We start from the raw sequence: 27793 nt of genomic DNA on the forward strand, positions 1-27793 counted from the left end.
GTACACACACAGAGTTAGGGGTAAAGCTGGAGTTTCAATCCTAGTTTGTGTAACTCCAAAGCCCATACCTTGCCCAGTACGAAGCCACACAGCCAAACACTGTGTGCATGTCGCTTGCCATTAGGGTAAGGATTGGTAGAGAACCGGAATATATTAGCAGGGACACTAGTGCCACCAGCACTAGAAGAGCTTATACCTGAAAATTATCAGGACCATTGGGGCTCACACTTAAAGGCTACTTGTCCACAGCCTGGGTCATATGGATAGTTCTGCTGCTTTCAAAATATGAAGTTTATTTAGCTTTTAATTGTCCAGGATAAGAACGCTGGTCTCTAAGAAAATACCCTGTGACTCTTATTCTCTCTCTAGGTATTAATTGACTGGATTAATGATGTGTTGGTTGGAGAAAGAATCATTGTGAAAGACCTGGCTGAAGATTTATATGATGGACAAGTTCTGCAGAAGCTTTTTGGTAAGAGAATTGAATGCCGCAGTGGATTTCTTTAATAGCAGGTAGATGGATCACTTACTCCTAGTGAGTTCTCAGTTCACAGCGGTTTACCTAGACTGGAATAGGACTGTGTACAGTAGTGTGGGAAAACAGTGGAGCCTTTAGATGTCCTCTCAGAATCTGTTTTACATGAATGAATTGCAGAAGGGGTCTCAATGACCAGGTGGGTCTGCTGCCCCCAGCAGTAGAGGGTCATCAGCTTGGTAGATGAAAAGACTACACTATACTAGAAAACATGCCTCACCTGCTTTAGAAAATTGTGCACTTGTGGCCTCTGTAGGTTTACTTGTGTGTGTGTGTGTGTGGCGGGTGGTACATGTATGGGTTTGTATACCTGTCACCCATGGACATGTGTATGTGTGTGAGTACATGTGTATGGATCTCTGTGACCTATGGAGCTGTGTATGTGTACCACTGTGACTTCTGGGTGTGTGTTCCTCTGTGTATCCCTCTCTAGGTTGGGTGCAGGTATGTGAGAGTATGTGCCTGTGGGATGTATGGCCTCTGTGTTTGTCACCTCTGTGAGGTATGTATCTCTGTATCGGTTCACAGCTGTTTATATAAAAATGTAAGGCTGTGGGAGGAGGGAAAGGAGAATTCGGGGGTGATCATAGTGTTGAAGGGACAAATTCAACTTGAATGAATTCGGACTTCTCACTGTCCTCCATGTTTTCTCTTGTCCAAACCTCTGCTCCGATTTCTAGACTCCACTCTTCACTGCCCACCAGGCACCTGAATGCATGGTTCTCTCCCACTGCAGAGGTCTGGACAAGAGAAAATGGTTATTGGATTAAAGTTATGTATTTTGGGGAAGCAAACCACAGAAAGGATGTTTCCTTCTCATTGCAGCATAGCAGGGAGCACATAACATTAATATCTTATTACTAGTGATGGGAACCTTAATCACTTGGTTATGATGGTGTCTGCCAGATTTCTTCATTGTAAAGTTACTGTTTTTCTCTTTGTAATTAATTGATTTGGGGGAGAGGTAGTTTAAGTCTGCAAATATCTTGTTTCTTCTTAAACTTCTCCCACTAATTGCAAATGGGTGGTGCATGTCTGCCACAATTATTAATGTGGTGGTCTAGGGGAGATTTTCTATTTTCCTTATTCCTTTTACATTTATCGATTGGAATTCTTTAAGGAAATGTTGTCCCTTCTTCCCCACTTACTTATTCTAATAGTATGGACACAAGGATTCTTATTTTATACTTTACATCTTAAACCAATAGTATCCTTATTCATTTTTTGCTGACATACTTCCAGCTCTGACCCTTGTAAGCTCTTCCAGGTTGGCCCCTGGACACTTTCAACATGCTGTCTCTCCTTTTTTTTTTTTTTTTTTAAGCTCTTCCTTACTTTCTGGCATCATAAGGCATTCTAGGCTCATCTTATGTTTTACTTACTCTGGCCCTGGAATCAAACTACTTCTCCAAGGAGCCCTGGTTTCTTTTACTAGAAATGGTATTTAGAAATCAATATCTGGGCATATTAGTAGTGATTTTTTTTAATAATTACAGTTGATATACAATATGTTATTCATTTCAGATGTCCAACACAGTGATTAGACATTCATATAATTTACAAAGCGATCACCCTAATAAGGCTAGTACCCACCTGACACCATAGTTATTATAATATTACCGACTATATTCCCTTGCTGTCCTTTACATCCCCATGACTATTTTGTAACTGCCAACTTGCACATTTTAATCCTTCTCACCTTTTTCACCCATCCTTCCAACCCCTCTCCCACCTGGCGACCGTCAATTTGTACCCTATATCTACGAGTTTGCTTCTGTTTTGCTTATTTTGTTTTTTAGATTCCACATATAAGTAAAGTCATATGGTATTTGTCTTTGACTTGTTTCACTTAGAATAATACCTTCTAGGTCCATCCACGTTGTCACAAATGTTAAGATTTCATTCTTTGTTAAGTCCGAGTAATATTCCCCTGTATATATGTACCACAACTTCTTTATTCATTCATCTATTGATGGACACTTAGGTTGATTCCATGTCTTGGCTATTGTAAATAATGCTGCAATGAACATAGGGATGAATATATCTTTTTAAATTAGTGTTTTGGATTTCTTTGGATAAATAACCAGAAGTGGAATTGCCAGGTCATAAGATAAATTTTAAATTTTTTCTGGAATCTCCATACTCTTTTCCATAGTGGCTGCACCAATGTGCAATCCCACCAACAGTACACGAGAGTTCCATTTTCTCCACATCCTTCACAATACTCGTTTGTTGACTTATTGATGATAGACATTCTGATAGATGTGAGGTGATATCTCATTGTGGTTGTGATTTGCATTTCCCTAAAGATTAGTGACGTTGAGCATCTTTTCATATTTCTGTAGCCCATTCATATGTCTTCTTTGGAGAAATGCCTGTTCTGGTCCTCTGCTCAATTTTTAATCAGTTTATTTGCTTTTAGGTGATAAGTTGAATGAATTCCTTATATATTTTGGATATTAACCCCTTACTAGATGCATCCTTGGCAAATATCTTCTTCCATTCAGTAGGTTTTCTTCATTTCATTGATGATTTCCTTCTTTGCACAGAAACTTTTTAGTTTGATGTAGTCTCATTTGTTTATTTTTTCTTCTGTTTCCCTTGCCTGAGGAAACAGAATATTGCTAAGATTGATGTTACAGAGTTTATTGCCTATGGTATCTTTTAGGAGTTTTATGGTTTCAGGTCTTCTCACATTTACGTCTTTAATTCATTTTGTTTATTCTTGTATATGGTCTAAGGAAGTGGTCTAGTTTTTTTTGTTTTTTTTTTTGCACGTATCTGTCTGGTTTTCCCAACACCATTTATCGAAGAGGTTGTCTTTACCCCATTGTATATCCATCCTCCCTTTATCATAGATTAATTGACCATATAGGTGTGAGTTTATTTCTGGGCTCTCTATTCTGTTCCACTGATCTACATGTCTGTTTTCATGCCAGTACCATGCTGTTTTGATTACTATAGCCTTTTAGTATAATTAGATATCAGGCAGCGTGATACCTCCAACTTCGTTCTTCTTTCTCAAGATTGCTTTAGCTATTTGGGGTCTTTTGTGGTTCAATACAACTTTTAGGATCACTTTTTCTAGCTCTGTGAAAAATGCCATTGGTATTTTGATAAGAGATTGCAATGAATCTGTAGAGTGCTTTAGGTAGTATGGATATTTTAACGATGCTAATTCCTTTCTGTAAGCAGGGTATATGCTTCCACTTATTTGTATCTTCTTCGATTTCTTCTTTCAATGTCTTATAGGTTTCTGAATAAAGGTCTTTGACCTCCTTCATTAAATTTATTCCTAGGTATGTTATTCTACGTGATGCAATTGTAATTGAAATTGTTTTGTTGATTTCCCTTTCTGATAGTCGGTCACTGGTACATAAAAATGCAACCAATTTCTGAATATTAATTTTGTATCCTGCTACTTTATTAAATTTATTTATTCTAATAGTTTTTTGGTGTAATCTTTAGGGTACTCTATATATAATGCAAATTATGACAGTTTTACTTATTCCTTTCCAATTCAGATGCCTTTTATTTCTTTTTCTAGTCTGATTGCTGTGCGCAGGACTTCTAATACTATGTTGAATAAAAGTCATGAAAGTAGACATTCTTGTCTTTTTCCTGATCTTAAAGAAAAAGGTTTTCAACATTGAGTATGATGTTAGCTGTAGGTTGTCATATATGGCCTTTATTATGTTGAGGTAAGTTCCATTTATCCCCACTTTGCTGGGAGTTTTTACATAAATAGATGTTGGATTTTGTTAAATGCTTTCTCTATGTGTATTGATATGATCATATGATTTTTATCCTTCACTTTATTCATGGGGTATATCACATTGATTGATTTGCAGATATTGAACCAACCTTGCATCCCAGTAATAGATTCCACTTGATTATGGTGTATGATCTTTTTAATCTATTGCTGAATTCGGTTTGCTACCATTAAGGATTTTTGCATCTATGTTCATAAGGGATGTTGGGCTATAATTCTCATTATTGTCATGTCTTTGTCCAGTTTTGGTATCAGGGTAATACTGGCCTTGTAAAATGCATTTGGGAGCCTTCCCTCCTCTTCAATTTTTTGGAATAGTTTAAGAGGAAAAGGTATTAATTCTTCTTTGAATGTTTGGTAAAATTCACCTGTGAAGCCATCTGGTCCAGGACTTTGGTTGAAAGTTTTTTGGATTGCTGATTTGATATTGTTTGTAGTTATTGGTCTGTTCAAATTTTTTTCTTCCTAATTCAGTCTTGGAAGATTGTATGTTTCCAGGAATTTATTTCTTTCAGGTTGTCCAATTTGTTGGCATATAATTGTTCATAGTATTTTCTTATAATCCTTTTTATTTCTGTGGTGTTGGCTGTCACTTTTCTTCCGTTTCTGATTTTATTTAGGCCCTCTCTTGTTTTTTCTTGATGAGTCTAGCTAAAGGTTTCTCCACTTTATCTTTTCAAAGAACCAGCTCTTGGTTTCATTGATCTTTTTCTACTGTTTCATTTATTTCCTTTGTGACCTTTATTATTTCCTTCCTTCTACTCATTTTGGGCTTTGTTCTTGTTTTTCTAGATCCTTTAGGTATAATGTTAGTTTGAGATTTTTCTTGTCTATTGAGTTAGGCCTCTATTGCTAAGAATTTTCTTCTTAGAATTACTTTGGCTGTGCCACACAGATTTGGGATCATTGTGTTTTCATTTTCATTTGTCTCAAGTATCTTTGATTTCTTCTTTGATCTTTGTTAACCTATTGTTTAGTAGCATGTTATTTAGGCTCCACGTATTTGTTTTTCAATTTTCTTCTTCTAATTCCTTTCTAGTTTCATGCTACTCTGATCAGAGGAGATGCTTCATATAACTTCAGTCTTCTTAAATTTATTGACTTATTTTGTGGCCTAACATGTTGTCTATCTTGGAAAATGTTCCATATGTACTTGAAAAGAATGTGTATTCTGCATTGGGGTAAAATGTTTTAAAAATGTCAAATCTATCTGATCTAATGTGTCATTTAAGGTGACTGTCTTTCTTGTCAATTTTCTGTCTGGACGATCTCTCCACTGATGTCAACGGGGGTGTTAAAGTCCCCTTCTGTTACTCTATTACCATGGATCTCTCCCTTTATATCCAAAAATATTTGCTTTATATATTTCGGTGCTCCTACTCTAGGTGTGTAAATGTTTACAAGAGTTATATCCTCTTGTTGGGTTGATCCCATTTTCATTATAAAATACTTTGTCTATTGTTACAACTTTTATTTTAAAGTCCATCTTGTCTCATAAGTATTGCTATTCGGGCTTTTTGTTTGTTTCCATTTGGATGAAATGTATTTTCCTATCCCTTTACTTTGTGTCTTTCAATCTGAAGTGGGTCTCTCATAGGTAGCATATATGTTGGTCTTGTTTTTTTTCTTTTTTTATATCCATTCAGCCCATTTAGTCAGATGTGTCTTTTGATTGGAGCATTTAGCCCATTTAAATTTAAAGCAATTATTGATAGGTATGTAGTTATGGCCATTTTATGAATTGTTTCCTGATTGTTTTTGTAGTTCTTTGTTCCTTTCTTATTCTCTTGCTCTCTTGCGTGTTGATGGTTTGGATTCCTTTCTCTTTATTTCTCGTATATCCCTTGTAAATTTTTGATTCGTAGTTACCATCTGCTTCATATATACAAAGCTGTGTTTATAGCCATCTAAGAGTTGATGGTCATTTACGTCTAAACACATTCTAAAATCACTACAATTTTCACTCATTTTCCACATTTATGTTTTTGTCATTCTTTTTCACTTCTTTTGTCCATGTGTTTCTCCCTTAGTTTATTGTTGTAATTACACATGATCTTCTTACTTATCTTTTAACTTTTGTACTAGTTTTATAGTTAGTTGATCCACTGCTTTTACTGTTTGCTTTTGTCAGAATTTTTTTCTTTCCTGTATATTCTTATTCATGTTTTTAATCTTAAAGAAATCCCTTTAATATTTCTTGTAATACAGGTTTGGTTGGAATTAGCTCCTTTAGCTTTTTCTTGTCTGGGAAGCTCTTTATCTCTCTTTTGATTCTAAATGATACCCTTGCTGAGTAGAGTAATCTTGGTTGTAGGTATTTGCCTTTCATCACTTTGAATATTTTGTGCCATTTGCTTCTGCCTGCAAAGTTTCTGTTGATAAATCAGCTGATAATCTTATGGGCACTCCCTTGTGTGTAACTAACTGCTTTTCTCTTGCTACTTTTAAGATTCAATCTTTGTCTTTAACCTTTGGCATTTTAATTATGATGTGTCTTGGTTTGGGCCTCTATGGGTTCATCTCGCTGGGCCTCTGGACTTCCTGGTCTTGCAGGTCTATTTTCTTTGCCAGGTTAGGGAATTTTTTTGGTCACTATTTCTTCATAGAGGTTTTCAATCCCTTGTTCTCTTTCATCGTCTTCTGGTAGCCGTATGATGTACCACAGGTCCCTTAAACTATCCTCATTTAAAAAAATTTTTTTTTTGCTGTTCCAGTGGGTGTTTTCCACTACTTTGTCTTCCAAATTGCTGAAAAATCCCCTGCTTCATCTAATCGGCCTTTAATTCCATCTAATTTGTTCTTTATTTCAGTTATTCAGTTCTGAGTGGTTCTTTCTATGTTTCCTTTTTGTTCTGAGTTCATCTGTTCTTCCCCTTGCTCAATGCTCAGGTTCACTGAGCATCCTTATCATCAGTCTTTTGAACTCTATCTGGTAGAGTGCTTGTCTCTGTTCCATTTCTTTTTCTGGAGGTTTGTCTTGTTCTTTCATTTGAGACATGTTTTTTTGTCTCCTCATTTTGGCTGGCTCCTTACATTTATATATATTAGATCTGCTACATCTCCCATCTTGGCAGTGTAGCCTTAGGTAGTAGGTGTCCTGTGGGGCACAGTCTCACTGGTCACCTGATCCAGGTGCTCCAAGGATGCCTCTCTTTTGTGTCCTCCTGTTGTAGAGCTTTGATTGAGGTTGGCCTGTCAGTAGGTGGGGTTGACTCTCAGTCTGACTGGCTCCGAGATCTGGCAATGACTACTATGGATGAGTTGTTGTTGCTTTAGCAGGGCTCTGGTGCCAGCCTAGTCCATCCTTTGTGTGTGTTACTTGCAAAGCTGGTTGGGTGATGCTATGGTGTGTTCTGAAGCTGGTTACTGAGGCCTCTTATGTGTAAGCTATGGTCAGCGGCCTCTTGTGCCAGGCCTAGGATCCCGTGAAGCTAGCTACCACTTGTACTGGGTTTGTGGCCACCTGTTGGGATTTACAATATAAGTTGAGACTGCCATTTCTGCTGCATTTGGGGCCATTTAGCACAAGGTACAGGGCATGGCGAGGCTAACTGCTGCCTGTTTGGGGTTTGTGAACATTTGAGAGAATTTCGGAAAGTCCACAGCATGAGCAGAGGCAGGCCGCTTGTGTGGAGGAATCTCTGGAAGAGGTTCAGATCCAGCACACAAGTTAGGGTGGGGCAGGGTTTTAGGGATTCACCTGGGCAGGGAAAATGTTGTTAGCTAGGTTAATGGAGAGCTCAGATTTGGCACCTGTCTGCTCCGGGCTGACTGGGTGAGAAGAGAGCTCAGTGATGGAAAATGGCACCTGCCAGCACTTCAGGGGAGAGCTGTACCGTCCCCTGCCCCTCACCCTGAAGCTAATTAGGGTGATTCCTGTATGTTTCTGGCATTTTGAGCTGCTGCCCCTGTGCTAGAGCCCAGAGCAAGTGAGTTTGTAAGTGAGTGAGTTAATGTGCAGGTCCCTCAGGAGGAGCACTTCTGGCTCTAGCAGGCCTCTGTCTCAATGAGACATAATCCCTGCTGGTTTTCAGACATGTTATGGGAACTCTTTTTCCCAATGCTAGGTCCTGGGCTGGGAAGTCAGATGTGAGGCTTAGACCCCTCACTCCTCACTGGGGACCTCCGCAACCAAGATATCCCTCACAATTTTTAACCATGTGAGTGTGGGACCTGTCCATTCAGTCCATCCTACCAGTCTCGACGTACTGCTGCTTCATATCCTTAGTTATAATTTTCTTGTCATAGGAGGAGGTAAGCACAGTGTTTACTCCACCATTTTGACTAGAAGTTATTAGTGTTTTTAACTTGCTCCCTTTAGCACAAACATTTATGCATAGGTATGGTACTGTTATCTGGTAGAAGAATCAGGTATGATCATTTCCAGAAATTTAACTTCAAATTGTACTGGAGCTGGTCCTGGAGAGTAGGAGGGGGTTCTGAATTTGGGATTAGTAAACTATGAACCGCTAGAACTTAGAAGAAAATGAAAAAGGTGTAGCTACCTCCAGAAGTTCAGCTGTATCAAGTCATATCTATGTAGCAAGATCTGGAGTCCAGGAAGCCGTGTTGATAGCATCATGGAGCAAAGATTCAGAATCTAGAGATGAGCAATTTGCTGAGGCAAGGATTTCTTGGTGGAAGTTGTGTTTAGGTGAAAGCCTGAGTAGGTGAGCATCCCTGAGTGATAGATGAACTTGGCCGAAAAACACTGGCTGGGTGTTCTCTGATCAGGAGCTCTGTGAGGGCAGCGTCATACCTGGTTCACCTTTGGCCAGATGCTACTTGCTCAGCAGCAGTGTCTACTCTGCTTGCCCTTCTCAGAGTCCCTGGGCATATCTAGGAGGTTCTCCTGGAACAGCCTTCCTCCAGTCTTTCTTTCTGAGATGCCTAACACAGCTTCCCACTGCTGCCTCTATTCTGAGTCTTCCTATTTGCCCTGGGATAGCAGAGCTGAGTTCAGGTTTTCCTGAAAGCAGATGCTGAGACAAGGACTTGGGTAGAAGTTTATATGGGAGGTAGTCTTAAGTACAATCAAGTGGGGAATATAGGGGAAAAGAAAAACACTAGTTGACAGTGTACTGATAAGGATAGCAGCTCTGTGTTTGTAACCAGGGCTCAGTCCTGCAGGGATCCCTCTGAGAAACCAAGTGACGACACACCTCAAAAATCACCTTCCCAGAAGAGGGAGGCAGGGGCATTTTTCTATGACTCCTATCACCCTATGGTTAAGGATTGTCTGTGTAGGAATTAAGAACCTCTAGTTTATACTTCTGGTAGGGAAAGAGAGAGCCTGAGTGCTGAAGATAGGAACTAACAGTGTACTAGGAATTGTCTGCAGCTGCAGGCCAGGGAGCTCTAGGAAGAGGCAGTATCATCATCTAGAAATACCAGCGGTACAACTTCTGCTTTAGGGGTAGCTCCTGCTGACCCTGGCTTTCTCTGTACCACTTGTGATGCTGCCAGGGAAAAATCAGATGCTGGCCACACTGCTCTGCCTCTTTTTAATATTCACTCCCACCCTCTCATAGCAATGGCTCCAGCCCTTTCCGCACCTCAGAATGAAGTTCTTACCCCATGCCAAAAATTCACCTTATTTCTTATCCCAGGATTAGTCACCTCAGGGCGTTGATAAAAGCAACATCCTCAATTCCTTCTGGATATACTCTTCTCCTGTGGTGCTAACAGGAAAGTCACAGAATTTCCCAACCTCTCAGTTGTGCAGTTGCATCTGTGGTCACCTTGTTATATTTGCTTCCCCAACACCTGGAGATAGATGTAACTGAGTGAGACAGGCAAGAGAGGATTCAAAAAAAAACCCTACACCAGATAATCATTTCTTTCAAACGTGGGCCACTGAACGTGAAACCCCGCGTGTTTCTTACCAAGGTTTTCTGACCTGGGACATCTATGTAAGTTTCCTTATGGTATGTTTTATTCAACTGATTCTTATCTTTGAACATGTGCACATACTGGGAACAGAAAAGGCCTGTTTTGAGTGATGAAAGTCATAATGCAATTCTTTCTGGTTTTCACAATAGCATATGGCTGAAACAGGATATCTTCAGGCATGAGACCAAAGGGTCCCTTGGGCCTAAAGATTCTACAGGAAGGATTTTTGTCTCATTTTGATGTGTGTGTGGCTTTCTCTCTGATAGACCCTAGAGAGATCATCTTACACCGACCTTAATCTAGTCAATATTTTTTATTAAGCAACAACCATTTGATTTGCTATATGCTAACTACTGAGTTTAGGGATATAAAGGTAAACATGTCACAGTGCTGCCTTCGGGTAGCTCAAAACCTGGTATATCAAGTAGAAATTTAGGAAAGGTGCCGTGGAAGTGGGCACATGGGGACCTTATGGAAAGAGAAGAATCTCAGCCAGATGAGGAAGGACAAGAACATTCTAGTCAGCACAGGTGTTGCTGGTAAGTCCTTGCTGATTTTGGTGTGAGTGAAGGGAGAGTGTTGTAGAGAGGAGCAAGTGGGTAGGTAATCATCAGGATTGGTTGAGTGGGGTGTGTGGCTTACACAGAAGATAACACCCAACACAGATTTTGGTTTCTAACACTGTTCTCCAATGATAGAAACAAGGGCTTCTGAAGAAGTGGCAGACACTAGGATTAGAGTAGGATATATAGAAGATGAGCCTGGAACATCTTGAAGTTACAAAAAGAGGTTCTGAAAAAAAAAATCTATGGGGCAGCATGTCGAAAGTGTTCAGGACCAACCTGAAAGATCTCTCAATGGCTAAAGATGGAATAATTTGAGGGGAAAAAAATAGTATTAGATTATAACCCCAAATCTAAAATATCCTTAAGTCTATATTGATATAAATGGCTGAATAAATAAAAGAGGAGAAGGGACAATGCTTCCTAACAGAATAATACCAAATAATTTATGTAGTTACAACCCCTTTAAGGAGGTAGAGGTTAACTCCCTTGAGTGGACTGCATTTAGTAACTGGTGCCAATGATTAGGGTATGGAGTGGAGGGAGGCTTTACAGTAGAGAAACCTGAACAGATACGACTTTGGCCAGCTGATCAAGGTTAACATCACATGTTGATGGCATGTACCCCTGATATGGTACAATGAAAAGGTCACTTCACCTCTGTTGTCTTCCTTCTCCAAACCCATAACCCCAGTGTAATCATGGGAAAAACAAAATATTTCTCACAACTGTCAAGGTCATGAGAAACAAGGAAAGTTTGAAAAAGTATCACAAAACAGGAGACTGAGGGAACAATGATGAGTAGGTGTGAGCAGAAAAATGACATTAGGGAAAAACTAATGAAACATAAATAAGATATGAGGTTTAGTTAATAGTTATATCCCAATGTCCATTCATTACTTGTGACAATGTACCATAGTAATGTAAATTGTTAAGAATAGGTAAAACTGATTCAAGAACTTTCTGAACTATCACTTCAGCTTTGCTGTAAATCTTAAAATCCTTCTAAAATGAAAATTTTTTTTACAGAAAGAAAATGAGACTGCATCATAGAGGACCTTAAACTAGGGATTTTAGACTATATTCAGTGGGCAGTGGTAACTGTTGATGGTTTATGAACAAAGTGACAATATCAGAAATGGGGCTTTCAGAAGATGACCTAGGAGCAGGAGGAGGGTTGCTCAGAGGCAGTGGAGGAAACTCCAGCACAGTATCTCCTTGTGAGATAATGATGGTGTCAAACTAGAGGAGTGGCAGTATAGATGGGAAAAGCTTTAAGAGAACCTAGTGATGTAGGAAATGAGCAGCTAAAGTAAACCAGTTTGATGCCCAGTCGTGGATGTCAAATGGGAATGACTCCATGAATCCTAGGAGGAGCAGCATCTTGAAAGGTTTTGAGAGTTGCCTTCTTATACCAAAAAGTACTTAGGCTGAAATAACAGCTATGCTAAAACTGTAAGAGGAATGAAGAGAAAGACATGAGATCTGAGTTTCAATCCTGGTTCTACCACTAATATATTTCTCTGTGGCACATATCAATCTTTTGTAAAACCAGGAAGGTGGCCTATACAACCTTGCAGCTGAGCTGTCCAAGACAGTACCCATTCACATGTAGCTATTAAAAATAATTAAAATTAAAAATGCATTTACTTAGTCACACCAGCTACATTTCTAGCACTCAATAGCCAAATTTGTCTAGTGGCTACCAGAAGTAGATAGTACAGAAATGAACATTTCCATCATAGCAGTAAGTTCTTTTGTACAGCACTATAATAGTCATTGATTCTAGGATAGTTGAAGAGAATGTATACTACTAGTATTATACTGGAGGAGGCATTTTCTGATCTCTAAAAAACTCAAAAGTTGGATGAAAGTCTTATTTATCTAGAGAAGCTCTCTAAAAAATGAAGAAAAAAGCATGGTGCAGAACTAGGTGTGTAGTATGTCACTGTGTGTGTATTAAAGGATACATCTAATGCTTGAATATACCGAGAATATCTCTGGTTAATAGTCACAATAAACTGTTTCCATAGAATAGGACTAGGTAACTTCGGACTACAGTGGAAAGAGGAGACAATTTTCACAGCATGAATTTTTCCATGTTTGTATGTTATGAATCTTATGTGTAAATTTCAGTAAATTTAAAAGAGTTAATCTACTAGTAAATGTCAGATAACACTTGATCTATCTCAACAGCTATCCCAAGTAAAATAGGAAGAAAAAGAAACTACCTAAATATGATAAAGACCATTATACAAAACCTAACAGTGAACATATGGTATTAGGATCAAGTCAGAGATGATGGCTACCACCACCATTATAAGTATTTTAGATGATGCACTAGTTAATGTAATAAAACAGGAAAATAATTAATTTTCGTGTTCAACATTATGGCTAACTGGATGTTCACATTCTCTTGATACTGCACACTTAAAAAAAATCTGTATAAGTCTTTAAAAACACATTTTTGTATTGCAAGGCTAAACTGGTATGGAAGGAAATTCTTCTGATGCCAAAAACAAGGAAGTGTAAATCCAGTGAGATAGGTGCTAATTCCTAAAGGCTTATAGCTGGAGATTTATTGAGTCACACATACAGAGTCAAGGGACAAAGCCTGGATAGAGACTAAGCAGGAAAGGGGGTTGGATCAGAGACTCCTGAGTGAAGCCAGAGTCTCTGGAAAGCAACACTTTCTGTGAGTAAACTAGAAAATCTTGTCCCACAGAGAGAGAGTTATGGTATGAGTAGAACAGAAAGTAGAAAAAGTCTGCTCTTGATAATTCCTTATCAAATCTCTGTTCTCACACAGATTTAGAATTGGGATTCACACTACTTATTTGGCTTTAAAAGCCCTAAGCTGAAAATGTAGTTTAAAGTTGTCCCAGTTTATTAGCGCTCCTCAAGGCAGAAGCAGAAACATGTTCTTTATAGAAGAATGAACTTTAAACCAAGGCCACAAAGAGAACTCCCAAAGATAAAATTCCAAAGAAAATGAGCTCAAGATTAGAAATCACCACACGCATGAAAAGCAAGCCACCATGAGGAAGCATCAACAGAAATAATGAACTGTAGATTCATCCCACAAATACTATACATATTAGCAATTGATCAGTTATGGAATATAAAGTATGTTTAATATGTCAAAGTAAAAGTTTTAAAAGGCTTTTGAAAAAAAGAACAAGTAACAAAATGGCAGGTATATCTGAAAAAGAACCAAATAGAACTTACAGAAATGAAAAATATGTAATAATGAAATTAGAAACCTCAATGGATTAGACACCGCTGAAGTAGAAATCGAGTAAACTAGAAGATGGCGCTGAAGAAAATACCCAGAATGCAGTGTAGAGAGACAATAGTGTGGGAAACAGAAAGAATTGAAAGACAGAGATTCTAAGAAGATTCAGCATATAGCTAGCTCGAATTCTAGCAGTGAAACAGAAATAGAATATAGGCAATATTTAAAGAAATAGTGAATGAGAATTTTCTAGAATTGATGAAATATATGAATTCTCAGGTTCAGGAAGCTCAGGGAATTCCAAACAAGATAAATAACAAATCCATACCTAGAGACTTCATAATGAAACCTAAGAACACTGAAGACAAATAAATGATTCAAAGCAGAGCGAAAAGATGGATTTCCTATAAAAGAAAAACAAATTGAAAGCTATCTTTCATTAGGAACAGTAAAAGGCAAAAGATATTGAAATGAAATCTTCAAAGTTCAGGGAAAAAATTATCAGCTTATAAGTTAATACCTAGAAAAAAATGTTTTAAAAAATTAGAAAATGACAGCATTTTAAACAAGCATAAGCACAGGGTTTACTACCAACAGACTCTCACTAAAAGGAATTTTTAAAGGATGTACTCCAGGAAAAAGGAAAATGAACCCAAAAGAAAGATCTGAAATGCAACAAAAAAAATGATAAGCAAAGATTATCATGGTGAGTAGATCGAAGCAATATTTGAATGAATATAAAACAATCACAATAATGTCTAATTTCTTAATTTAAATAATTAAGATAGAATCAGATTCCCAGACAATTATAGCACTTTAAGTCAGAAAGAATGTGATTGGAGTTAGTATGCTGAGGTCCTTTAGTATGTTGATAAAACTACTAATTAACTTAAGATTCTCTTAAATACACATGATAAATTTTCTAGAGTAGCCACTAAAATAATAAAACAGTGTGTTAAACCTCCCTAGAAATGAGGAGAAAATGAAATGAGAAGGAATAGAAATTTTAATCCAAAGGAGGTAATGATGCAAGGGAGGGTAAAGAATCTGAAAAGCAGAATAGAAAGTTCAAAATAAGTTTGTGGAAGTGAATGCAAGTATAGTGATAAACCTAATTATTGTAAATTAACTTTATCCATTTAAAAGATAAAGATTGCCAGACTAGATAACAAAATCTTGCTATATGCTATTTACAAGAGACTATCTTAATATATGGGGACACAAAGTTTGAAAGAAGAGAGTGGAAATAATATACATACTACACTTATACTAATTAAAAGAAAGCTGAGGTGACTATTTTAATATCAGACAAAACAGATTTTTAAGGCGAAAAGCATTGCTACAGAGAGTTTCTACATATTCTTGAGACTAAAGTTACCAGGAAAATACAGATATTTTAAACCTAAATGCACCTTTGTGCATCATATATAAAAATAAAAAATGACAATCGGAATTACCTAAAAAAGAAAAAAGAAACGACAAATCTGCCATTACAATGATAGATTTCTAACATATTTCTCTTAATAACACATTAAGAAAAAGGTTTATAAAGAATAGAGAAGCTTTGGACAATACAGTTAATCAGCTGTACCCCAAACTGGATTATTCTCATTCTTTTTAACTGCGCATGAAACATTTACAAAATTTGACAATGTCCACAAAGTCTCAACAAATTATTACATAGAAGAAATTCTCTGACCACGATGCAGTGAAAAAAAAAATTTTTTTTTTTTAACTAACCCTCCCCATATAATTGGAAACAAAAATATAATAACTCAGGAATCACTCCTGGAAAGATGATTTTATGTATTCTAGTACTTTGAGAGCTGGTTTTATTAATATAGTAAGTAGTATTTATATGGCAACTGTTTGTTAGAACATCTCAGTTCTTTTACCAGAGTAATTGAGTTTATTCTTCCCTGTCTTGATACTTAAGAACTTTTGAATATTGTTTCATTGTTTTCTGAAAATAATCTCTCCAAAAGGATATTTGGATGCTAACTTTAAAAACAACTGAAAGATTCACAGAATCATTCTACCTGAGAAAATTTTCTAAAAAGCAATCTATTTCAAAATAATGCCTACTACTTTATAACAAGTTAAACTAATGATGAACAATTTTCAGAACTATGGAAACTTGAGAAACAATTTCCTGGAAGACTAAAATTTCCACAATAGAAAATTTTCATAGCGTTAGGTGTAATTTGCCTAATAAAGAACAAAAGAGGAAAACCAGGAGTCTTGAAAAATAAATCACCTTTAAATCCTTAGCAACACTGAGTGAAATTACTATTTAACTATAGGAATATTTGAGTGGATCTCTTAAACTATGAGCATCACATATTTTAAAAATAGGGAATTAAGAATAGCAGAAGAGATTTTCAAGTAAATCTTTTATTTTAAAATGTCAAAAAATTTAAATAAGTGATATAAGCTTCCAAAAGAGAGATAACTGTTTTATCTTATTTGCATACCCAAAGAAGGCTAAAGAGTCAAATAAACAATAATAGAACTAATAAAGGAATTTGGTAAGCTGACTGTATTCAAGGAAAACAAAGCTTTTCTTCTTATCGACAATAATCAGTTGGTATATACACATACAATGTTTATTGCAACTTTATTACAAATAGGAAAAGAGATATAACTATCTATAAAGAAATGGTTAAGTTATAAGTCATATAAAAGAATGAGTTATACTGATGTATTGATGTAGAAAGATACTCCTATGTTTGAGTGAGACATATAGAGACAAACTAAAAAGGCAATAGAAAAGGTCAATGAAACTAAGACCTTTTTTTGAAAAGATAAACAAATTTGACAAAACTTTAGCTAGATGGGAGCTAGAGAGGGAGCAGGAGGGAGCATGTGGGCATGGAAAAGGAGACTCAAAATCAGAAAGGAAAGAGGAGACATTACAGCTGATACCACAAAAATACAAAGTATCATATGAGACTATGAACAATTATATGCCAACAAATTGGACAACCTAACAAATTAAATTTCTAGAAACTTACAATCTACCAAGACTGAATCATGAAGTAATAGGAAATCTGAGCAAACCAATTAATAGGAAGGAGATTGAATCAATAATCAAACACCTCCTGTCAAAATCCCAGGACTAGATGGCTTCACTGGTGAATTCTACCAACATTTAAAAAGAATACCAATTCTTTTCAAACTCTTCCCCAGAATAGAGGAGGGAACACTTCCAAACTCATGAAACCAGCATTACCCTCGTACAAAAATCAGACAAAGATGCCAAGAAAATTACAGGTCAAAAGTATTCAACAAAATATTAGCAAACTGAATTCAACAATACATTTAAAGGACCATACACCATGATCAAGTGGGATTTATTCTAGGGATGCAAGGATGATATAACACCCACAAAATCAATGTGATGCACCACATTAAAAATAAAGAATAAAAATCATATGATTATCTTAATGCAGAAAAAGCATTTAACAAAATTCAATATGCATTTATGTTAAAAACTTCAAATGAAGTGGGTATACAAGGAACGTACCTCAATATAATAAAGACCATATATAACAAGTCCATACTCAATGGTGAAAGTTGAAATCTTTTCCTCTAATTCAGGAATGAGACAGAGATGCTCATTCTAGCCATTTTTATTCAACATAGTATTGAAAGTCTTGATTAGAAAAGAAAAAGAAAGAAAAGCATCCAAATCACAAAGGAAGAAATAAAACTACTATTTGCAGATGACATAAGATATAGAAAACCCTAAAGACTTCACCAAAAAACTATTAAGAACAAATGAACAAATTCAGTAAAGTTGCAGGATACAAAATCAATATATAAAAAGCTGCTATATTTTGATACACTAATAATTATTAGGAAGAGAAGTTAAGAATCCAGTCTCATGTACAATTGCATCAAAAGATTAAAACACCAAGGAATAAATTTAACCAAGGAATTGAAAGGCCTGTCTGTACACTGAAAACTGTAATACGCTGATGAACAAAATTGATGAAGACATAAATAAATGGAAAGATATTTTGTGCTCATGGCTTGGAAGAATTAATACTGTTAAAATGTACATACTACCCAAAGTGATCTACAAATTCAATGCAATCATTATCAAAATTTCAATGGAATTTTTCACAGAAATAGAACAAAAATCCTAAAATTTGTATGGAACTACAAAAGACTCTGAATAGCAAAAATAATCTCGAGATGGGACAAAGCTGAAGGCATCATACTCCCTGATTTCAGACTATATTACATAACTATAGTAGTCACAACAGTATGATATTGGCATGAAAACAGAAACAGAGATCAATGGACCAGAACAGAGAGCCTAGAAATAAAGCCACACCTACATAGTCAGTTAATTTATGACAAAGGAACCAAGAGTGTACATTATCTTCTATAAGTGGTGTTGGAAAAACTGAACAGCCACATGTAATAAAACTAGACCACTACCTTACACCATACATAAGAACTAACTCAAAACATATTAAAAACTCGAACATGAGATCTGAAACCATAAAACTCTTAGAAGAAAACAGAGGAAGGCAGTAAGTTTCTTGATGTTGGTCTTGACAATGATTTTTTGGATTTGACACTGAAAGCAAAACCAAAACAAAACAAAAAAGAAACAAGTGGGACACATAAAACTAAAAAGTTTCTGCACAGCAAAGGAAACCATCAACAAAATGAAAAGACAACATACTAAAAAAGTATTTGCAAATTATATACCTGATAAGGGGTTAATAACTAAAATATATAAAGAATCCATAAAACTCAATTGCAAAAAAGCAAGCAAGTGGACTAAAAAAATGGGCAGAGGATCTGACCAACAGGACACTTTCCAACAGGTACGTGATGACCAACAGGTACGTGAAAATGTGCTTAACATCACTAATTGTTAGGGAAATACAAATCAAAACCACAATGAGCTGTCACCTCACACCTCTTATAATGGCTGTTACCAAAAATAAGAAATAAGAAATGGTGAGGATGTGGAGAAAAGGGAACCCTCGTGCACTATTGGTGGGAGTGTAAATTGGTGCAGCCACTTTGAAAAACAATATGGAGGTTCATCAAAATAAAAATAGAACTACCATATAATCCAGAATTCCACTTCTGGGTATTTATCTGAAGAAAACAAAAACACTAACTTGAAAAGATATATGCACCCCCCATGTTCCTCGTAGCATTATTTACATTAGCCAAGATATGGGCACAACCTAAGTGACCATCAATAGATGAATGGATGAAAAAATGTGATGTATATATACAATGAAATATTATTTGTCCATAAAAAAGAATGAAATCCTGCCATTTACAGCAACATGGATATGGACCTTGAGGGCATTATGCTAACTGAAATAAGCTAAACAGAAAGACAAATACCATATGAGCTCACTTATATGGTGAATCTAACAACAAAATAACAGAAGGTCATAAATACAGAGAAAAGATTGGTGATTGCCAGAAACAAGGCGTGGGGGAGAGGGAGTAAATGGGTGAAAGTGGTCAACGGTACAAAAATTAAAAAAAAAAAGAATGAGTTATATCCATATATTGACATAAAAAGATCCTTATGATATAGATTTGAATGGGAAAAAAAACTAGCAGGAAAATGTATACACGGTAATTTGACTTTCATTAACAGAGTGAGGACGCTTTCTGTTTGCGTGTGTGTTATGAGCGTGAAGAGCTACATCTAAAACTGTTAATCAGGGTTACTTCAAGATATTCTCTCTCCTCACGTCCACATATTACCAATGTCAATACCGAAAATAAGATATCCTACAGCAAAAATATAAAGCCAAAGCATAATAACTAAAGTGGAAAAAAAAAGGAATTACATTTTCTAAAAAATTAGTAATGCAAAAGAAATAAAGCAAAGTGATAAAAACCATTCTTAATAAACAATGCCAGATGCCAAAAAAGGAAAAACACAGATTTTAATTTTAGGAAGAATGCATTATAATTTTTAGTACCATAGACTACTTAAAAATATTGGTGGAAACAGAAAAACAGTGTTCCAGTAAGTAATGTGTAAAATCCAATTTTTAAAAAACGAGAGCGGAATGGACCAACAGTGCAAAAAACAAAATTTATTGACCTAGAAAACAGACTCAGAGGCCTAAGCTATTTACTCTAAGAAGTCCAGTGCCAGCAGGTTATAAATATGAAAATTCATAAGTAATATTATAATACAACAGGGCTAGCAAAAAAAACAAAACAAAACTGCTCTCTGCTGCCACTCTTCCCCTCCCTACCTTCCCTGCTCACTCTGAAGACAGCCATCACTAACCCGTCCCACCAGTCTTTCTCTCTGAGGGCAAAGCTTTGCAAGATTCCTTAACCTAGCACTTTGGGCAGTCTCTACCAAAGTACCAAAATTGTAGTTGCAATGTAAGATGAAAACAATTCATCATTTCTTCAATAGAAGAGGATCTAAGATAAGAATTCACAGCCTAAAAATGGAAAAGGCACACAGGGTCTCTTCAGGGCTTAATATTCAAGAGGAAGACATTTAGATATATACCTGTTAAATCCCTGAACTTTAGAAATAAAGAATGATGGCTTTAAGCAACTAAAGAGAAAGATAACATTTCAGGCCGTCACAGAAAATAGCTCGAGATCATCCTATTAAAGTACCGAAAAGAATTCTTAAATCCAAGAACCTACAGAAATTCTCCAGTGGGCAAACTCATCTCCAAAGTATTACCCACAGGGCATTCAACTTGGATAAACTAGAGCTATTAAAAATAAAGTAATGTAAGCAATAGGGGAATCACTGATATATGGTGAAGTTTAATTACTTTGTATTACAGCCCTTAAAAGTGAGAGAAAATGATTTTAAATATGTTTCAGAGCATCAGTTCTCTTAATCCTGAATGAGTTGTGGAAGGTGAATTAGGTGAATCTAATAGAAGACAACATATTTCCTTTTATGGAGTCCAAAGTTGTTCTTTTTAATAGATAAAAATAGAAATTTAGACTAATGAAAGCAAAACACAGTCTAATCATGTTAACTATTAAGGGTTTATGTCACTGCATACAAGAACCATTGATTTTAAAATACACCATTATATAAGTACCGCTCGAAAAGAGAAAAAAAGTATTACACAAAGCTTTCTTATTGATTAGAATTTTTGTTTTCCATTTTTTGAAAGTGTTCTTGTAGGCTTGAGACATGGCGGTGACCACACTATGCAGAGCTATGACCAAACACACACATGTGAAAGCAGTGACAGACTCATATCTTCTGTCTGACAGAAGTTGCAGAACACCATCAATTTTAAGACAATCTGATTTCAGAGCTGTTAAAACATGAAAAAAAGTGTGCCTTAGAATTAATGACATAGGCACATCAAATAAGTTACTTTTTAGGTGGGTTTTAAAGGAAAGAAGGTGCTTAAAACAGATAAATATGGTTTAGCATGACACACATTATACTACAAGGAATGTACAAAATGCCTTGAATAAGGACAAACACTGCCCAGGGGAAGGACAGAAGGCTATCCAGTTGGAGCACAGAAATGTCCTTAGAGAAGGCAGAATTGAAAAGAAGAGGGAAAACCCCAAAATGATAGAAAAGGGTTCAAATATGACAGGCTAGGTTAAATGCTCCTCTTCTAAGGGATCTTATAATTTAGGGATTCAAGACACAATCACAAGGTTTTCACAATACTGGCGCCACCGGTGCCACCGTCAGACGAGGAGGGGAGAGCAGTGTCCTTGACATACAGGCATGCCTCAGAGATATTACGGGTTTGGTTCCAGATCACCACAATAAGAGTCATATTCTTTTTGCTGATGGAGGGTTTTGCCTTCAATTTATGAAAAAACACATCTGTGAAGTGCAATAAAACAACGCTCAAATAGAGCGAGGTATGCCTGTGCCTGTTTGTTGAGTGAGTAAATATGTGAGTGCGTGCGTAAGAGTCAGGGTTGTCTGTGGCTGGCGATAACAACTGTTTTCCCCTTGTCACCCCAGAGAAACTTGAGAGTGAGAAGCTGAACGTTGCTGAGGTCACCCAGTCAGAGATTGCTCAGAAGCAAAAGCTGCAGACTGTCCTGGAGAAGATCAACGAAACCCTGAAACTTCCTCCCAGAAGCATCAAGTGGAACGTGGACTGTGAGTTTCACAAAGAGAAGCGGGTCTGTTAAATGCTGGCTGTGATCCCCACCGTGAGGTTTCCTCAAGAAGCCTTCCGGGAAGCTGGCAGTCTCTGCGTGGGGGCAAACCCATTTATCCTTCTAAGGAAGAACGCATCTCACACAGAGAGAACTTATCCTACATAGCTCTGGGAAAAATAACAAAACGTCAAAACCCAGGGTACCTTTTCTGTAAAAGGCTTTTTGTAGCAAGCTCCTGTGAGGTTGAGAAGGGAAGGAAACTCATTCATTGAGATATTTCTGCATTCTAGACAACCTGTTAAAAATGCTTTGTCTCCGGCTTTCAGAGGCTTGAGAAAGCTGAGATCCCCACATTTAGGCAGCTGAGAAGCTGGGGAGCAAGGATATGGTTCTGTTCCAAAGCCCACGCCCTTCTTCTCACCCCTTCATTTTCCAGGAAAGCAAAGATATGGTGGATATTGTAGGTACTGGAACAGGATTTTTAAATTCAGGTTTGACAGCTACTATAGCTCAAGGATCTCAGAAAGCATAAACCATTCATTCTTTTGCTTCCTGAAGGGCCTGGTTGTCTAATACAGACTTAATGACTCCATATCGCAACCCACATTAAATCAGCAGGTTGACAACATGTTATCTTAAAAAGCCCAAAGTTGTTTTGTTCTTTGCAATAGATGAAAATATGAATTTAGATAAAATGATTTAGATTGTGTTCTTTGCCTTTAAGTATTAAGGCATTCAATACTATACCTTACTGCATCCAATTTATACAGCTTAAAATAGACATATCCTCCCCATAAAAACGCCTTTCGAAATTGGGAAAGAAAAAGGAATCTTCACCTCTCAACTTAGAGGCCCAGTAGCTGCCAGTCGCAATCTCTTCAGCAGGTTTCTAACATCTGACATTGGAGGCAAGACACCAAGTACCTCCTTAAGCATAATTATACCTTTGCTTGTACCGCATGATAAGCTGCCTTGCACAGCACAGCTCTTGGAACGGGCATCTTCTGCTGAGGGAGACATATAAGGGCAGGAGTAGGGAGGCCATGGCCTGGGCCCTAGATGCTATCCATCCTGTACCCCAGGAATGCTACTAGTGTTCAGTGGGATAGGGGTGTTGGGGCGCGGGGCAAGGGGGCTTAATCACTAGTTTGAGAAATGTATCTGCATTTTGGAAATCCACAATCGTCATCAGCATTAAAGCATAAAGTCATAAGGATTAAAGTGCTCTCATGAAGGACCTTGCTTAGTTTTGTTTGATCCTATTTCCTATTCCTTAGACTATGGACCATCTCTGTGAACCCTTCCAAAAAAAAAAAAAAAACCTTTTAACCTACCAGGGGACCCAATTTGGGAAGGGCTGAGGGAGAAGAGTGAAATTTTTAAAACCCTCATGGGGACCATCATTGGTTTCGACTGATTTGCTTGGTTCGTGTTTACTTTCATTTCTCATAGAGAAATGTGTATGAGCAAAATAATCACTTCTACTACTACTCTCATCTGGCTAGTTTCATTTTTTGCCCACTACCCGTATCAATACATATTTTTATTAGATGAAGCCATATGCATCTTGTGTTTTGTTTTCACTTAATTGTATGTCGTACGTATTTTCTGTATTCCCATGTGGACTTTGAAGTTATTTTTGATAGCTGCTCTATTTCATGGGGTAGATATCCCATAGTTAACTTAAACCCTGCGTTGACGTTGATTCCGTTAGGATGTTTGCCAGCCTATTGCTAATACCAGATAGTGCCAAGTTGAATGTCGTAGGTTGTGTTTCTTTTTGCTTGTCTTGAATTATTTCCGTCATAGATTTCCAGAACTGAGATGAATTACTAGGTCGGAGGGAGTAATTATCTCAATGGCTAGCTCCCTGTGATGCCTCAGGGCTTCCAGAAATGCTGGGCCTGTTTACAAGCACAGTGGTTTCTTCCATAAGGAATGAGGCAGGCACAGCTCCTGGGGGAAGTTCCATCCCTCCTGTTATCATCTCTGGCAGTTTCTGAGGACATTGTGTTGTCTTTCCCGCAGGATAAAGGTGGCGAGGAGCAGCAGCTGTGGGTGAGCTACAGTTAGGACACAGGGACCAGAGGAGTTTTACTTTTTTCCATGTTTTGCCTAATGGCTTTTAAAACAAAGGATTTCTATGCTTAAAAAAAAAATTGAAAACCACTAGTCGAAACTCTCCTCTTGCTATTGGACATAGTGTTTTTGAGATTTTTTTTTCAGCAATAATATATTACACAATAATTCACATCTTTGTACATGTAGTATTGTGTGAGAGAGAAACTGTGTAATTATTTCTTTTGAAAAAAAAAAAATTCCCAGGAGGACAGAGCACTCATTGAAAGTGTCTGACCTCTGTATGGTTCTTACGAAATAGCTCTGTATTGCTCACCAAGACAGTGGAGATGATATACAATGTTACCAGTGTGTAAGAACAACCTTTTTGACCACAGCTTTTCTAGCATTATGTTTTGTCGCTAAAGGAGAGGTAGCAAATGTCCTACAACTCTCAGTGACTGGACCGATGGTGTGGCAATTCTGATCAGAAGGGCAAAGCTGACGTTGCCTGTCTGCGGTGAGCACACTACGTCAGTGGGTCGGTCTCATGCCGGGAGCCTTTTTTGAGGCTCTAACTGTGGACGAAACTTTTGACAACACCCAGAAGCCCAGAACTGAAAACTTCTGGGAGGTGGAGTTAGAAGCAGATCAACTGCTGTTTGATGGTGGTGTTGAGCTGCTGTTCATAGTCAGTAGAAAACCTCCTCTGAAGTAGTGGTGATAACAAGAAACTCTAATGAGTTCCCAAGGAAATTCTGACTCATATCCTTTTCTCGGTGTTTTCTCAAAGCTTCTGTTAAAGTAGATTCATCAATCCCAGGGCAGACAGAATAACAGCCTAATACTGGGCCCAGTTAATGCTAAGTACACAAAATGGTCATTTTTATTGTTGTTCTTTCCTTAAATGCCCCCTGTAATGAAGAGCCATGACACTTGTAGGACTGTGAAGGCAGGCAAAGTATCTGGTGAATCTTCCCTTTTATGAAAAATAAAGGGGAGAAAGTTGATGTGATTTAATTGCCTAGATGCTAGGCACTTTCTCATAAATTACAATAAAAAAGATCAACCATTCCTAGGCATCTGCTACAGGCTCAGAGCTTTGCCTACATTATCTTTGAAAATTCTTACAACATACGTTTCTTCACAGGAATGGTTATGCCCATTTGTGAGGATGAGCAGATGGAGGCTCAGAGGCCGTGGGTGGCCTCCCCAAGGTCATGAGGCAGTAAATAAATGGTAGAGTGGTCAAGTCAGTCTGCCCGACCATGTGCGTGCCCCACTACATCAGTCTTTTTCTCCTCTCATCTACTGAGAAAACTACAACCCTGTAGTTGCCCAGTCTTCTGTAGCGTAAATGACTTTATATCCAGCACATTGCTCGGTAGCTGTAGAGGCCAGTTGGGTCATGAACATCTTCTCCCATTATTACCTAAGGGACATTGCCTACGCTGACCACACATGGCCTTCAAGAGAGCAACAAAGCCCTTTAGATGTCTCTCGTGCCTTCCTCCAGGGATCTTAGGAAGGGATCCAGTGTTTCTGACGCAGTGTCCATTTATTGAGGGACTGCTTTGGGTGGAGCCTTCGGACACAGGTAGTAGTGGAAAGGGAAGGGGGGTGCAGAGCAGACATGCCCATGGTTATTAGAATAGAATGAACAAGAACATAGAGGTGGTAGAAAACTGATCTGAACCCAGAATTCAGCAGTTGTCAGGGTCTCTATGAAAACCTTGGGTTAGAGGAAATAGGCACTACACTGGAAATCCAGCAATAACGTGATCCAAGAAGCAGCTCCATGGGATCTGGCCAAGAATGAGGGGGCCTAGGATGAGGGCTATGATGACCAAGTGTATCCCCTGATCCTTAGCGGTGGGATAAAAGGGGCAATGGGTGTGGGAGTGCTACATTTTGGATATCTGTATATATCTGCCTAGAACCTCGAAGAAGATTCTCTAATTTTTCAATCACCTTTTATTTCAGCTGTTCATGCCAAGAGCCTGGTAGCCATCTTGCATCTGCTGGTTGCTCTTTCCCAGTATTTCAGGGCACCAATCCGACTCCCAGACCATGTTTCCATCCAAGTGGTTGTGGTCCAGGTAAGACATATATCACTACAAATATCTGAACACTTAAACGGGTGTCTCAGAGGCTGAGTTCCTATGAGAGCTAAGGCACACTGGGTAGCTTATTAGAAGGACAGCTGAAAGAATGCTGAGTGTCCTTGGGTGTGCTACACGTTGGGAGGCATGTGAGTGAGCTTACCGATGCATGTGAGCTTGTCCCTCCCTGATAAGTATACAAAGGGTAGAAGAGTATGTGTTTGTGTATGAGATATAGCCTTGTGTGGGCATGTGCCTAGGGTTTACATGTTTTTGTCAGGAGGGTGTCTATGTAATGTATATTTGAGGGTGCATGGTGTGTTGTGTGTGTAGTAGGATCAAAGAGGAAAGATGTATCCCTGTGTGTGTGCATGCATGCACATGCCCTGCAAGCCACAGGGAATCATTTTTTGATTAAATGACACACAGGTATTGGGAAGAGACAGATATCTCTGTATGTGAGAGTGTGTGTGCATGTGCAAGAGAGAGAGAGAGAGGGAGCGAACGCGCACGCGTGAGTCGGGACAGGAAGAGAGACAGAGAGACCGAGACCCCAACACCCCAACTGTCCATGCCTGTATTGAGGGGAACTGTCACTTTTCACCCGCCCAGAGAAGCACAGCTGGGATCTCAAGTCATCTTTTCCAGATTGTTGGATGGAATTTCCATTCACATATGGCTGTGTAATTTCCACAATGAGGGTGTGCACTCTCCCTGTGACTACCTCACTCTGCTCCTAACCCCATTAGATACTCAAATTCAATTTTATTTTCCAACTTTATGCCATTTAGCAAAAGGTCATCATTTTGTTTGCTTGTTTCTGTTCTTTTCCAAATAAACACACTGCAAGGGAGAACTCCCCTCATAAGCAGCTCCCTGGTTATGCAGGGTTCTGGAATAGAGAATCGTACGGCAGTTCTGCTGTCCCTTGGTGAGGAAGAGCCTGGAAGGCTGATAAGCTTTGCTTGAGCAGGCCAGGCCAGTTTCCAGGACAAAAGGTCTTTGAGCCGAGTTTTTCAGGGATCAGATATTAATGGGAGAGGAAGAAGACCTGGGGATGCTGCTCAATCAGTTGCTTAGTTGTGCCCTAACGAAAAAGTATTTTTTTTTTTTTTTTTTTTACACCTTCTGGGTTCTGAACATGCTAAACATCAAGGGGGTATAAAAGGAATGACACCTTGGCCTGCCTGCCAAGAGATAAGAAGTAGAGAGGGCTATCAGAAGCCTGTAGTCAATGAGAATGTATGTGGGTCAGACACTAAGTGCAGCTGACTGAAAGAGACTAATTGGCCTCATTTATTGAGCACTCCACCGTGTCAGGCATGGTGCTAAGCATTTGATGTCTGCTGTGGATATGTATGTGGCCAGCCCAGAGCATCCTGGAACAGGCATCTTCCTGGTGAATCCAGACCGTCTCGCTTGTGTTATTTTTACCAAGCAATGTGTAAATCCGTTATATTTTTTTAAATTACGATTCAAGATCTGAACTAGAAAAAGGTGTGGCTCCTATTT

At 38.0% G+C, this 27793-nt stretch overlaps 1 protein-coding gene across 1 annotated transcript in view; it reads left to right on the forward strand.

Moving 5' to 3' along the window:
• Positions 1–27793, forward strand: part of PARVA (parvin alpha) — a 145773-nt gene that overhangs the window by 93517 nt on the left and 24463 nt on the right. The window contains exons 4-6 of the mRNA XM_039863455.1: positions 370–472; positions 21979–22119; positions 26163–26278. Coding sequence (XP_039719389.1) covers positions 370–472; positions 21979–22119; positions 26163–26278 — 360 coding nt within the window. The remainder of the gene's footprint in view (positions 1–369; positions 473–21978; positions 22120–26162; positions 26279–27793) is intronic.

This window comes from Pteropus medius, unplaced genomic scaffold (assembly GCF_902729225.1).
Source record: "Pteropus medius unplaced genomic scaffold, Ma_sr-lr_union100, whole genome shotgun sequence".
NCBI lineage: Eukaryota > Metazoa > Chordata > Mammalia > Chiroptera > Pteropodidae > Pteropus > Pteropus medius.